The following is a 15,595-nucleotide window of genomic DNA, read 5'->3' as shown; positions in this document are numbered from 1 at the left end:
TTTTTGTAGTGCGTCTCCTCCTTCCTTTAGTAACTCCGATGCTATTTGATCCTATCCCGGTGCTTTATTGTTCTTTAATTTTTCTACTGCTGCTCTAATCTCGGCTATTGTTGGTGGAGTCTTTTCTCTGTTGTCTGCTTGGTCTAATGGTATGTCAGGGTTCATCTCTCTCCGATCTCCTTCAAACTTTTCCGTAAAATGTTCTGTCCATCTACTTAGTATCTCTTGCTGTTCTGTCAATATATCGTGGGCGTTCTGGGAAAATCCACTAACTCACAAAAGTAAAGTTTTGAGAAAAACGCATTTAAAGATTTCTATACCTCTTAAAAATCAGGAACACTGGTTGGTCAAGTTCTGGTATCTGGATATGATTTGGAAGTATGTTATCCACATGTGGTGTGCACATTCATGTAAAAATATTTTGAAAAACATTATTTTATTGATGAAAACTGTGAAAAAGATGGAGTTAGTTGATTTTCCTTGTCATTGAATGCACCTATTTAATATAACGGTTGAAACATTTAAATGTATAAATTAATATTTATGGGGTAAATCCTTTTATAATAAAAGACAAGAAAGTCTTGAATATTTTAATTATTTAAAAAAACAGATATACATAGAGATAAGTGCAGACACTAAGAGTTTTGATCACTCATGTCATCTTCGGTACCACTATCCTCAACACAAGGGTTCAATTATGACATCTGTTACCAGTTTTGACGTGGGAAGAGACCTGTACCAACCTGAAATTCATCTGGTATAATGTTGTTTTTGCACAATTTCATTAAATCCTTCTTTTTTTGAATACTAATAGGTAGCTGTTTTGTGTAAAGCTTGGGTAAATCTTTCGGTTGATTTGGTGGCCTCCCCTTTCTGTAAATAGGAATTGGGCGGTAGGAGTCGGTATGTCTATACTTATATTGAATTATGTCTGGTTCATGCTTGGAATGTTTTAAGCTTTTAATTAGTAAGCAATTAACAACCTTCCCAGCTTCGTCTTAAATCATAAAAATCTGTGTATTTTAGTTCTGTAATTTTGTATGGTTTGGAATTTTTTGATTTTCGCGTAGATCGGGCTATCCGGAAGATATTTAACCAATCGTTCATTGAATACACAGATACATGCTTTTTCGCTTTTTTTATCGCACTATGCATCGAATCAGCTTCCGTATAACTGTGCCCGCTTTCCAGAAATTTATGTTCTATAACGTTAATACGTGAATTGTTCACTGCGTATAATAAAAGGGCAGCCACATGTTGATTTCTGTTTTGTCCTCCACATGTATCAGACCAAAATGCTATTTCAGTTACATGTAGAGGCAACTGGTTAATGTATTTAAAGAGGCACGTTCCTATGTCTGAACTCCCTCGTTTGCCATTTATTTCAGTCAAACAATAACAACTTGCTTCTTCGGATGATTGGTATATGGTAAGGTTGTATACACATAATTTGCGAGAGTAATACATTGGGCTAACATCTGAACTTGGTATCTGTAACACAGATTGTAGATCAAATGGTGCGTACACAAAAGTATTATCTTGGAGAAATCTTTCTTTATCTGCTTATTTTGCAGAGTAGCAATCATCTCTCCTTTATAAATGACACTGCAGTGTCTCATTATCTAGGTTTTTCGCTGTAAATGGCTTATGCGTTTCACATATTAAGCACTGATCCTTTTTCGGCTTAAAAAATGAATAATTATAATTTCGGCCAAATATTCGTTTGTACGTTACCAGTGACACTGGTGGTTTTCGTTTCTCCTCCAGTTCCCTCGTTTCGCATTTTTGTGTATACAACTGATACATTTTGGATATAGACTAATTGCTATCCAAATACTGCCTTTTAGTGTCTCGTCGGGAGTAATGCGATTCCATTGTGGGAAAACTTTCTATGTGGCGTTTTATCTCGGCGATAACTTCAGGCTTAGTTTTATTGGCAGGAGATGACATCCCGCTTTTGTCATTACCAACAAAATTTCCAGATGAACCTCTATGTTTAAAAGCATTTAGAACAACACAGTTACCAATGTTAAGTGTTTTTAAGAAAAGCTGGCATATACGACGTTTGGTTTTATTCTTCTGAAAATGGTATTGTTTAGAATTTTGACGAATAACCGAGTCATCATTTTTGCGTCGTCTCCTTTCTGGACTTTTTACGGTAACATTACTTAAAATAAAATCTTTCTGTCTGACAAAATCAAGATTCCAGTATGCTAAACACATCACTTTCCTGTCTTCTTCTGTGAAGTCCTTGTGACATTTAAAGCCACAATTATGACAATCAACTGGTTAGCTGGTCGTTCTTTTTTCTTAATTTGATAATCTAAACCCTGACTTTGTCTTTTTCTGGCAACATTACATTTCGAAGATTTAGGATTGGTTTTTTTCCACCTATTTAATTTTTTGATTGGACTTCTACTGTTTTCAGAGCTGTTCGGCTTAGACAGAGATAAATTACTATTATACGTTGGATCGTTGACGGAATTATCATTAAATGGATCTACAACAAACACTAAAATTAACGAATTGTACTTGAAAGCTATATAAGTTTTATACCGGACAGTGGAGTTGTAGTTCTACATATTGGCATAGATTGTGGTTCCTCCTGAACAGCATTGATTGCGATTTCTTTAGAGCAGGTACCAATTTGTTCCAGTTCTAAACAAAAACAACAGTATTGTTAATAATCTAATAATTTTAATAATAAAATAATTGCACGAACAACAAATAAAGTGAATACTAACTTCTATCTGTATTTTGTGCCTTCTCAGCATCGTCTACCATTTTACACAATAACTTTCCTCTGCTATACATTCTAAAGAATTTTATAAACTAACCACTAAACTAACCACGTTGCATCGACGTCCAAACACAATTAAAATTAATGAAGTGTTTAGCAAACATAACCGCACTATTTGGAGTTGATTCTCCTTGTCCCAGGTTCTACTATTGCAGCTTGTATAGGCAACTAAAATTACACTATGTGCAGTTAGTTGATTTTTCCTGTCAAGCTTTGTAATTGTTTGTAAATAAGAATCAACTAAGTGCACTTAATTTATTTCTGCTGTATAAAAAATTCCGCTAAAGGAGTTAGACTAAATCATGGTTCAGATTTAAAAATGATGAATGACGAATTTGAAGATATAGGGTTTTTCCTGTTAAAATATTGTTGTTTCTGGATTTAATGATAATAAAATGTCAAAATTGAAAAAAATGAAGTTAGTGGATTTTCCCAGAACGCCCACGATATTACCTTCCTTATCTCTACACATCGTTGTTCTCGGTTTGAAGTCTTTTCTGCTTGTTTAGTCTCTGATAAAATTTTCTTGTCTCTGTTGATTTACTTAGTTCTTGTAGTTCTTGAAGTTCTTTGTTCATATATTCTCTCTTTTTTCTTCGGTGAGTTTTCTTTTCTTCTTTGCGTAGTCGTTTATATTCTTCCTCTGCTTGTCGGGTTCTGTGCCCCTGTTGCATCAGTAAATATGCTCTGTTTTTTTTGTCTGTGATGATCTGACATTCTTCGTCAAACCAGTCATTCGTTCTTGTTTTTCTTTCTCTACCTTTTATGCCTAGTACTTCTTTAGCTGCCTCTTTTATGATGTCTCTGCATTCTTCCCACTCTTTATTTAGGTTTTCATGTGTTATTCTGTTTTCTAGTTTGTTGTTTATCTTTTCTTTATACTCTTTATTTTTGTTTGTTTCTTTGAGTCTTTCTACCTTGTATCGTTCATGTTTAGAGCCTCTTTCCTTTTTGATGTTTGAAATTCTTTGAAATAATTTAGTTGTAATAATTTATTTGTTTTTTTTTTACAAATTATGTGTTTGAATGGCATGCTCTTGAAATTCTACTCTCTTATTTGGAGATATAAAATAATCTTTAAACTCATCACGAATTTTTAAAGCGGTTATGTATTGTTTTTAGTAATACATCTCCTCCTACTTTCAGTAGTTCCGATGCTATTTGATCCAATCCCTGTGATTTATTGTTTTTCAATTTGGCTACTGCTGTTCTAATCTTGGTTATTGTTGGTGGGCACTTTTCTCTGATGTCTGCTTGGTTAATTGTATACAAAATTAAAGTTCTCCAGCCGCCATTATGACAGAAGTTTTACGTTTTTGCGCACAAATTGGCGCATTTCTTGTACAAGAAACTGCAGCGGACACAAATTCTTGTATCGTTTCTGATATAAGAACTATACGCTTGTATGACACTATCCATTTTTTTGTTATATCAGAAACGATATAAGAAATGATACAAGAAAATGCATAGTGTCATACGGCCTTTTTAGAAGCAGGTGTAAATATATTGACACTGGGTGTACACATTTTTTGCTACACTTTTCAATGCAACAAAGTAGTGTAGCAATACCTACACCTTGCAAAAGAACGACGTAGTGTTACACTTCTACACTTTCTTGGAACTAGTGCTACACCAGAAAATAAAGTAATTTCTATTTAAATGGGAATAAGCCACAATTAAAGGTTAAAGTAAGTTTATTGACGTTTCAATTTCCACTTCGGAAATCGTTCTTAAAATACAAACATTAGTACATTTACTAATAGTATTTTGAGAACGATTTTCGAAATGGAAATTGGAACGTCAATAAACGTACTTTAACTTTTAATTGTGGCTTATTCCCATTTAAATAGTAATTACTTTAAAATGCCACAAGAAACTAGCTTCAGAACAATATTAAGAAAACAAAGGAACATACCTATTGGATGTCATAAGTCATAATGATGTCATGTCATGTGTCCCTATTTGACAGGTGTCGTGTAGTATTTTATCAGATTGTTTTTATTTACTTTTTATGTGTTAAATTATTTTTAATAAACAAAACCAAAGTTTATACAAATGGACGTAAAACAAGAAGTTAGTGATGAGACGTGTCAAGCAGAAATATATTGTAATGCTGTTGATGATGGTCCTTTTGATAGTTGTAAAATCGAAATTAAGCAGGAAACCCTAAAGGAAGGTACAGATACATTTGATTATGTAGCCTTAAAGAAACTTCCCATAAAGACTGAAATAGATCAAGAGGAACATAAACTTACGTCGTTTAAAGAAAGACAAACAAATCCAAGAGGTAAGTACACTACAAAAGAACTAGTGGATGGGATGGAGTTCTATGAATCTGAAACAGAATATCAATGCATTCTGTTTCAGCTAATGATTCATATGATGATTGATTGTTGAATGAATGATTCATATTGGGTACTCAATGTTCATTTTTATCTATTTTCTATCTAACATTATTTTTCACCATGAATTATGTATCATGCTCTATACAGTTTTTTTTTATAATAGCATTGCCTAACAAAGCCTAACATTGCCTAGCAAGATTTTAACAAAGACTAACTTTTAGCCTCAAATGAGCTGTCAATTAAGTTTCACAGAATGAAATATTGCCTTGGCAGTGTTACTTTGTCCCTATAATGTATACAGTGTGACCCATTTAGATTGGAAACACCTCTATAAAATTTGAAGTTGTTAACTGGTTTTAACCAAATTTTTTTTTAATGTCATGTAATAAAAGGTCTATTGCGGAACAAAATATGAAATATTTAGTTAAATTTTCAGTGCAGTCTACGATACTTTTTCTTCGTCGAAAATAAAGAATTTGTATTAGCGATTTTTTTATTAAAAAAATTTCTACTTCACTGGATTAAGAGTGGCTTCAAATAGCTATGACAAAAATTTCATTAAAATATATTTATTAATAACGAAGTTATGACAACTTACAATTTTAAAACTCACTAAGCTACGAGTCAAAAAAGAACACCCTGTATCAACAGATAACCATAAAACTAATTATTTTTTAAATAATTTTAATAATAAACCACTACTAGACAAAAAAATGTTTAAAATAGCATAAAAATTTAATGCAAGTAACGCACTTACATTATTATTAACTTTACATGCTACAACTTAAATCTCAGTTGCCATGACAACGACATTACTGTTTGACATTATTTGTGTCATACAAATTTCAGTGCTAGTATAAATTTATGCATAATATCTGCAACAATATTTACTTCAAATTTTTTTAATAATATTTTGTGTCATGGCTGCAAGATTAAGTTTGAGAAAAAAAATTGAAATTATACGTCTTTTGGGAGATAACGATAGAAGTGCCAGGGAAGTTTGTACAATATTTAATGACAGACATGTGGATTGTCCTAATATTAGCTGCGGTGCGGTAAACAAAATAAATAGAATATTCAATGAATATGGTGCAGTATCAAAACGAATTTTAAAAAATAACCCGTTACAAAGAAGAAGAGGAAATGATCAAATCATTTTAGATCATTTCAGAAATAACCCTAATGCCAGTTTAAGGAATGCCAGTTTATATTTGAATGTGCCTCAAGAGAGTATTCGGCGATGTCCTAAGGTAAATAGGTAATATTAAACCTTTCAAACCAAAATTCTTACACACGTTACAAGAAGGCCACGAAGCAAAACGTTTAGAATGTTGTTTATGGACCCAAGGGAAATATTTAAACAATATAAATTTTCTAAAAAACGTGTTGTTTACCGACAAAGCCACTTTCACTACAAATGGAGTAGTATCATCACAGAATTGTCGCTATTGGACAGCAGATAATCACCATTGGGTAATAAACTGGAAAAGCCAGTATTCTCAAAAAATCAATGTCTGGTGTGGTATACTGAACGAGCGAGTTATTGGTCCTTTCTTTTTTGAAGAACACTTGAACTCACAGAACTTTTTAGAATTTTTAAACACCGACTTGTGGGATGCTAATGGCTAAATGAAAATTTTCCGAACCGTTGGATAGGTCGGGGTAGTCAGTTGATAGATTGGCCACCCAGATCTCCAGATCTCACAATTTTAGACTTCTTTCTCTGGGGAGTTATCAAACAAAAAGTTTACCAAACCCGTGCAAGAGACGTAAACGAACTTCGTGCAAGAATTCGACAGGCATGTGCAGAAATTACTCCCCAACAACTAAGAAATGTAATTAGAAATATTCATAAACGCTACGACAAATGTATCCAATTAGATGGTGGATTGGTAGAGGCAACTAGGATTTAAAATAAAATTATGTTTTCATGTTTCTGTTAATACAGAGTGTTTTTTTTAACGTTAATACAGAGTGTTTTTTTCTTAGTGAGTTTTAAAATTTTAAAATGTCATAAGTTTGTTATTAATAAATATATCTTAATGAAATTTTTGTCATAGCTATTTGAAGCCATTCTAAATCCAGTGAAGTAGAAATTTTTTTAATAAAAAAATCGCTAATACAAATTCTCCATTTTCGACGAAGAAACAGTATCGTAGAATGCCCTGAAAATTTAACTAAATATTTCATATTTTGTCCCGCAATAGACCATTTATTACATGACATTAAAAAAAAAATTTGGTTAAAATCGGTTAACAACTTCAAATTTTATAGAGGTGTTTCCAATCTAAATGGGTCACACTGTATGTTAAATGCTTCAAATACCAAGAGAGAAAGCTTTTAAAACATAAATTTTTATTATATTATTTTATGCATTCTGCAATTTTATAACTTATATAAAACACAAATGAATTAATATTTGTTTCTTTTAATATTAATTGTAGTTAATTAGAACATTTTTTGACAATTGCCCTTTCATTGGCTAGCAGATAGATTTGGCAATAGTGTCAGAACCTTTAAACCACCAGTTGCCAGATTGCAACAGATGTCTTTTTAACTTTAATATTTATACTGATATTTTACTATTTACTTATAAAAACTGTTTTAAAACTATTTTTAAATATCTTATTGCTTTTGATTGCATATGTTTCATTTGTAATGTAAATTTCAACACTGCCAAACAACAATATTTTGCTCTGTGTCAAACTCATTTGAGGCTATCTTCACTGGGACCAAATGTGAAAAACATCCTATGAGTTCTGAGTTAGATTTGGATAAAGACATATAATACAAATAGACTGAGCATTGCAATATAAAGTCGTTCCCCCAGTGTGACAGAGAAAATTGATGCAAAGCAGTCCCTGTAACTATCTCTAATATAACTGGTTTTATTGACCATGTGTCTTCCCTTCACTTGTGTTTGGAGTTGGTAGGTCATTTGGGCAATAAACCCTGCTCATTAGAAAGATATGCAGATACTACTTAACTTCAGTTTTCTCTGTCGCACTGGTGGTTGTGCCTGTAGTGGAGTGGAGCGCTCAGTCTATTTGTATTATGTCTATGGGTTTGGTGTTGTTAGGTTAGATTGTTTCAGGTGATGTAGTTAGGTTAGGCAAACAAGGGATTAGGTTAGATGATTAAGTAATGCCATAGACATATAATACAAAATAGACTTATTGCTGCACAAGCTACATCAAACAATAATGAACAAAAACATGAGACTCACCTATAGACATATGATATAAAATTGCTACATTTGACCTAAACAAAAGGATGGTTAAGTGCTACATTTGGTCTGTACTTTTGTATGGAGCAGAAATATGGACACTAAAAGTATCAAGCATGAACAGAATTGAAGCATTGGAAATGTGGATTCATAGATGGATGCTGAAGACAGCAAGAAAAACTAATGAGGAAGTACTAAGGGGGATCAACAGAGATAGAGAATTGCTAAACACTGGAAAATGTCTTATCTGGGACTTATAGTGAGTGGAAATTGATATAGAATACTAAAACTGATCTTTAAAGGCAAAAGAAAAGGCTGTAGAGGCGTAGGAAGAAAACAGATTTCTTGGTTGAAAAACATTTGTGAATGGACTCATTAAATGCAGGACAATTATTCTATGTGGCAGAAGATGGAGAAGCCTTCATAGTGGTGATCACCAATGTAGGATAATTCTGATATGACATGTGATGAAAAATAGGATATTAAATAACAGCAGGGATAGAATGCATCTATGTCTGACGCCTCTTTGAATGTAACATTTGTTGGTTAATCTCACATCGACACATGCAACAGCTTCCGATATAAGCTTTCTATGATAGTTAGATCTCTACCAGAATCAATGCATTTGGTTCTTAATATGATCAAAAGTATTCCAGGCTTTACCATATCAAAAGCCTTTTCATAATTGATGAAAGCCACATAAATATCTATTTATTTATTTAATTAACTGATATACCATTTTTACAAAAACAAAAACATTTACGTTTACATTTACATTTTACGTTTAAAGTATCAAAAAGTCAAAAAGTGTCTCACAGGTACACAGCACATTCCTAAATCCAATCTGGGTTTCATCTAGGATTCTTTCACAATGACTTCTTCTTCCATGAATACTGTGAAAAAAATTTTTCAATGCGTGGCTCAACAGGCTAATTAATATTATATTCATCGCATATTTTTCTTTAACAGAAAACAGACTTTAGCCATTCCTCAGGTATTTCAAATAATTAAATAGATTAACTAAAGCACTATGTGATCCTCATATCATTTTTAAGAGTTCAGTTGGGATGTTCTCTTGGATTTGACTTATTTTATTGTATGAAGAACTTCAGATTTTAAAATTTCAGGTCCTTCTTGATTTACATTGCTCTGTCTCTTTCACCTGTCATCTTGGAACAATGCAGTTATATAGTTACTTCATGTTTCAAGTATTTCTTGTCCATCTAGAGTACTAGAGTATTAGTGTTTTTCTTATTATTCAACATGTCAGTCTTCTTTTCTAATTTTTTCATTTTGGAACATCTCTCCGTCATACACTTTTTTAGCTGCTTGTATTTTTTGTTTTATTTTTCTTTGTTTTCTTCTCTATTCGTCTGCCTCAACCTTGTTTGTTCCATAAGGTTCAGTATTTCTTCCATCAACTGTAGCATTTCAAATCACCTTGTATATGTTAAAACACCGAAAAGGTATTTACAATCCTTTTGCATCGCTGGAGTTTATAATAAACACATTTTAAAGTTTGTTTATATGTATTCTTTTAATCGAGATGCCGCTTTAAGATATTTTGCGCGTCAAATAAACAGAAATATTCCAGTTTATATGTTTTGTTTATACCGAGTTGGGCGAATGATTTTTAAATCATTCAAAAGACTGGCATCACTCTCAGTGGAGCCGCTGTCAAAGGCAGTTGGTTTCGGTGTTGGTCCGAATTTTCATCTGATTCATAATTGTTTTTCCTTGTATTGTTTTTTTTTTGTTATCGGAAATAGTGAAGTTTGGTAGTATGTAGGAGTTGAAGTGAATTTAAGTTAGGTTTGGAAGATATTTTATAGAGAGCAGACGCGGCGTGGATAGTCGGAAGGAACCGGCAAATTTGTTGTGAAAAAGTGAATTATACGAATATAAGAGTAGTCGCTGTTTTGTTTTCATGCCATCTCTCACCTAAGGGATTTGTAAAACGGCGTTTCCAACAACTTAGAAGGATACCCACATGGTTCCATTGTGTCCGAGTTTTATATCTGGTTCAAGGAATGTCGTAACTCTACTAATGGAGCTACTACAACTTTTGTGGATAAGAATGTAAGAAATGCGTAGTTATGTAAAAAACAACTCAATTGAAATTAATGCTCATCTGTCCATGGGTTTGCCAACCACTCAGACTGTTTCATTACTGTAATCCGGAGAGCAGACAAAGGGGGTTGAAGCAAAGAAGTTCATTTACCCTTTTGGCAGCAAGTTGCTGTGACCGTATGTACTCTATTTTTACAACGGTCATATGCAGCCTTACCATGCACATAACGACTGTGCGTATACACACTATTGTGGGATGTGAAATATATCCTATTAATTGCACATATTCTGTTCTTGTTGTCGCATTGTTCTGATAAACAAAATAAATCATAAGGTATCTGCTTAAACCCTTCATAGATAGATCAACGGACCACCTCACAAGAATTGGTGAAAACTTGCATGACCCTTTATCTAACTGACTAGGTACCACGAGCTTGCTTGGGATTTGAAAGAGGGTGGCAGCGGAAAATCCGGAAAGACAGATTTCAATGCACCCCTTGAGCAGCAACAGCAGGTTTCATGGACGTGATTGGTATATCATGCCAGATTAGGTTCTGCTGAATCCTACAAGCTATCTTCAAATATCTTCAAATATATCGTAGTTGTCAATTTTTGCATTTTTTTTTTTCAAATTCTGATTCTGTGTATTATTGACAACTAAAACAAAATTAAAAGAACAATACAGCCGAAGGATTCCCTGTAAAACATAAACGAAAAGAACAAAATAATATTGTAGATTGTTTCAATTTTAGTATATTTCAGCAATATTTTTTGGGAAAAGATATATATAGTTTTTATTTTAGGGTTTCCCCAAGAGGAGAACACTTTGGAAAGTATGAAAACAATACCCGTACATACATGTAATAAAGAACAGCATATGAATCAATCTGTCAAAGAATATATATTAAAATGTGAAATTTGTGTTAAGCAGTTTGCCCATAGACGATCATTAAATAAACACACAAAAATTCACGCTGGGGGAAAACCATACAATTGCGAAATTTGTTTTAAGCAGTTTAACCAAAAAAGTACTTTGAAAATACATAAGAGATTGCACACTGGAGAAAAACCATACAAGTGCGAAATTTGTTTTAAGCAGTTTACCCAAGCAGGTTCTTTGAAAGCACATTTGAGAGTGCACACTGAGGAAAAACCTTACAAGTGTAAAATTTGTTTTAAGCAGTTTGCAATGAGAAGTAAATTAAAAATACATATGAGAGTGCACACTGGTGAAAAACCTTATAAGTGTGATATTTGTTTTAAGAAATTTACTGAATCAGGAAGTTTAAAAAAGCATTTGAGACTACACACTGGTGAAAAGCCATACAAATGTGAAATTTGTTTTAAGCAGTTCACAATAAAATATAATTTGGAAATACATTTGAGACTACACACTGGGGAAACGCCTTACAAGTGCGAAATTTGTTGTAAGCAATTTAATCAAACGTCAAATTTGAAAAAACATTTAAGACTGCACACTGGAGAAACGCCTTTCAAGTGCGAAATTTGTTTTAAGCAGTTTATCCAAGCAGGTTCTTTGAAAGCACATTTGAGAGTGCACACTGGTGAAAAGCCATATAAGTGTGAAATTTGTTTTAATCAGTTTAACCAAAAAATTAGTTTAAAAAAACATATGAGAGTGCACACTGGAGAAACGCCTTACCAGTGCGAAATTTGTTGTAAGCAATTTAGTCAAACGTCAAATTTATATACACATTTGAGAGTACATACTGGTGAAAAGCCGTACAAGTGTGAAATTTGTTTTAAACATTTCGCATTAAAAAAAAGTTTGAAAACACATTTGAGTCTGCACACTAGAGAAACGCCTTACAAGTGCGAAATTTGTTGTAAGCAATTTAGTCAAATATCAAATTTGCAAAACCATTTGAGAGTGCACACTGGTGAAAAGCCGTACAAGTGTGACATTTGTTTTAATCAGTTTAACCACAAAATTAGTTTAAAAAATCATATGAGAGTGCACACTGGAGGAACGCTTTACAAGTGCGAAATTTGTTGTAAGCAATTTAGTCAAACGTCAGATTTGAAAAACCATTTAAGAGTGCACACTGGTGAAAAGCCGTACAAGTGTGAAATTTGTTTTAAGCAGTTTACAATAAAATATAATTTGGAAATACATTTGAGACTCCACAATGGAGAAACGCCCTACAAGTGCGAAATTTGTTGTAAGCAATTTAGTCAATCATCAAATTTGAAAAGCCATTTAAGAGTGCACACTGGTGAAAAGCCTTACAAGTGTGAAATTTGTTTTAATCAGTTTAACCACAAAATTAGTTTAAAAAAACATATGAAAGTGCACACTGGAGAAATGACTTACAAGTGCGAAATTTGTTGTAAGCAATTTAGTCAAACGTCTGATTTGAAAAACCATTTGAGAGTGCACACTGAAGAAGCTCCTCAGAAATACTAAATTTGTTAAAAATTTGCCCGAAAAGGCCATTTAAATGAACACATAAACGTTTACACCATAAATATAAACCATAATAATAATTACTGTTACATACTTTCCTTTTACATATTCTTGGTCTGTGCATTTCATATATTTTGTTTTTGTGTCATTAATATATTGTCCTTTTTGTGGCTTTTCTTCTAATTCTTTAGTTAAAGGATTAGTTTTTAGTTTCTCAAAAAAAAAAACTGTATTCAAATTGATGTGCTCCATAGATGTGTGTTCTATAGTTTAAACTGGCCAAAAATTTTCAATTTTTTGACAAGTTAAAATTGGAATTGTGTATAAGTAAATTCCCAGAAAATTTCAAGTGTAACTAGCTGTTTGATTGAATAATTTTGATGTTGAATCTTTTCTTTACTGCAAAAAGTTGATGAATAAAGTTAAATAGTGACAATAAAAACTAAGTGGTTCCAAGATTGTGATTATAGTCCAGGAAGTTTTCTATATATTTGTTGTATATTTTAATAAATAAAATGGATACATGCGCCAAGTGTAATAATCAATTTGACTTGAATGAAGTTTTTTCTTGTGATGGATGCAGAACTGTGCTTTGTATGGAATGTGGTAATCTGAAGTTAAATGCATGCAGTTGAAAACAAAACGTAAACAGAAGTTTTTCTGTGAACAGTGTGAAGTGGGATTTCAGAAGGTACCAGCTCTGTTAAAAGAAGTAAGTGAATTATGAAATTAAATAATTTACTTTTTAAGTGATTGGAATTAAATTTGAAATTTTAAAAATTGTTTGAGGTTTACTGATCATCGCTTAGTTACTAACCGGTCTTTATACAATGGTCTTTCCAATAGTTGTTTTTTAGTCGTGTTTTTAGTTATTGTTTTATATTTTTTATAAGTGTAGGTACTATATTTTAAGTGTAATTGTTATTTTTATCTTATGTATTAATGGTATAAATTGATTACTTTTGTGTGTATTAGAACTTTCCCTATTTTTGAATAAATAAACTTCAACTTCTTGTAGTTATCCGTATCATTTTCTGTATGCTTCTCGCTACTATTGCATATCATTAGCGAACGACAGGCATTGATGCTTTTTACGATATATACCTACGCCTTGCCTTACTCTACGAAATTGTCTGATATTTCATTATATACTTTCACTTAATTTTCTGTTCTTCGTAGTATTAGTTGTATCATTCTAATAGTTTTTCCTCTTGCTTCTAATTCTTCAAGCGATTTATACATTTCCTTCCTTTTTACTTTATCAAATGTTTATTTTAAGTCTATAAATAATATCACGGTCGGTGGTCTGTTATGTCTCCTTGTCTAAAACCCGCCTGACGTTCACCAATTATATCTTCCATTCTTTTTTTTAGTATATTCTTTATATGCATTGCCAATATTTTGTATGCGACGTTTAGGAGTGCTATGCCCTTGTAATTTTTGCATTTGGTCTTATTTCCATTTTGGTAATTGTCCTCCATTCCATATTTTTTTTTATTAATATGAGGTCGCTATAAAACATCAGTTAATAAAATAATTATAGCCAGAATGATCGCCAATATTCGAAACGAATAGGCACCAAAAGAAGAAGACGAATAAAAATATCGATATCTTGGTCAAAAATAAACCTACGAACATTTTCTCAAGCTCAAAATATTCCTTTTGAGTTCTTTTATCAGTTACTGTTAATTCAAGTGTTGTGTATTTTAGTCATAATCACTTATAAATCACTCGCTTTAAAATGAGACTTTGTAAAGCCCATTCTCATGCGAAGAAGCCGAGTTACGATGGAAAAAGCTTCGAAAAATACTTATATTGCAACCAAGTTGCACTATTTTTATAATATCTGGTGTTCTAATTATTATATTAAAGTTTAGTAAACGCCATTTTGGTAAACTAAATAACTCACAAATACTTTACCTTCGATTTATTAACATATACTTCATTTTCGGTTTGTAGCTAAAAAAATCACTAAGAGTATCAAACAGTTCCATAAGTATTTTCAAGCAGTTCCCTTTAGGTACCCATCTTGCTTCAGTATGAACTAAAAGTCTCAAAAGCCTGCCGTCTGCCACAGGGAAGTTTATTTAACGACGTCAAACACCCAGTTGTTATTTTGTTCTCGTCTAGCAAAATTGTACCTAATAATGGAAGACCCCGGTGCAAAAACCGTCTACATGCAGTTCTTATAGTTTTGAGAAAAATGAAAAAAACGTTTAAGTCATGTAGTTTTATAAAATTTAATAATTTTATATTTTCTGTGGAAAACAGAAATCAAAGGCTTTTATACAGTATGATGCAAATGTATGGAATAAATTCATTAATTCAGAAACAGACGACTTTTAAAAGAAATCTTAAAACACGCCAATTTTAATTTTTGAATAACCATCAACTGACATATACGTGTTGGACATTACATCATCAGTGTCAGCGCAATGACGTAATCGACGATTTTTTTAAATACAAACCGAGGTCACGCAACAGCTTATTTGAAAGGTCTCCTTATCGTCTTTACAACGATGTAATCACTTGAATATTTATTTCTACATGATTCACCAAAATTATAAACTTTGTTAAGTAACGTGGAATTACAATAAATATTCATTCACTGAACTAAAATACACTAAGGAACGCCACTTGAATAAAACAAAATAGTGTTTTTTGCAGGTTCCGAAAACACAATACATTAATAATAAACAATGCTACATTATAATTTGAAATTAATT

The 15,595-nt window shown here is 32.3% G+C and overlaps 1 protein-coding gene across 2 annotated transcripts in view; it reads left to right on the top strand.

The window, feature by feature from the left end:
- Positions 1-4,777: 4,777 nt before the first annotated feature.
- LOC140448407 (uncharacterized) overlaps positions 4,778-15,595 on the top strand; it is a 32,554-nt gene continuing 21,736 nt past the window's right edge. The window contains exons 1-2 of one of the 2 annotated variants that reach the window (XM_072541492.1): positions 4,778-5,087; positions 11,245-13,581. In XM_072541492.1, coding sequence (XP_072397593.1) covers positions 4,856-5,087; positions 11,245-12,869 — 1,857 coding nt within the window. In that variant the 5' untranslated portion in view covers positions 4,778-4,855 and the 3' untranslated portion in view covers positions 12,870-13,581. The remainder of the gene's footprint in view (positions 5,088-11,244; positions 13,582-15,595) is intronic. The other variant, XM_072541499.1, reaches the window with a different exon arrangement.

This window comes from Diabrotica undecimpunctata, chromosome 1 (genome assembly GCF_040954645.1).
Source record: "Diabrotica undecimpunctata isolate CICGRU chromosome 1, icDiaUnde3, whole genome shotgun sequence".
Lineage (NCBI taxonomy): Eukaryota > Metazoa > Arthropoda > Insecta > Coleoptera > Chrysomelidae > Diabrotica > Diabrotica undecimpunctata.
This window is presented reverse-complemented; position numbering and strand designations above follow the sequence as displayed.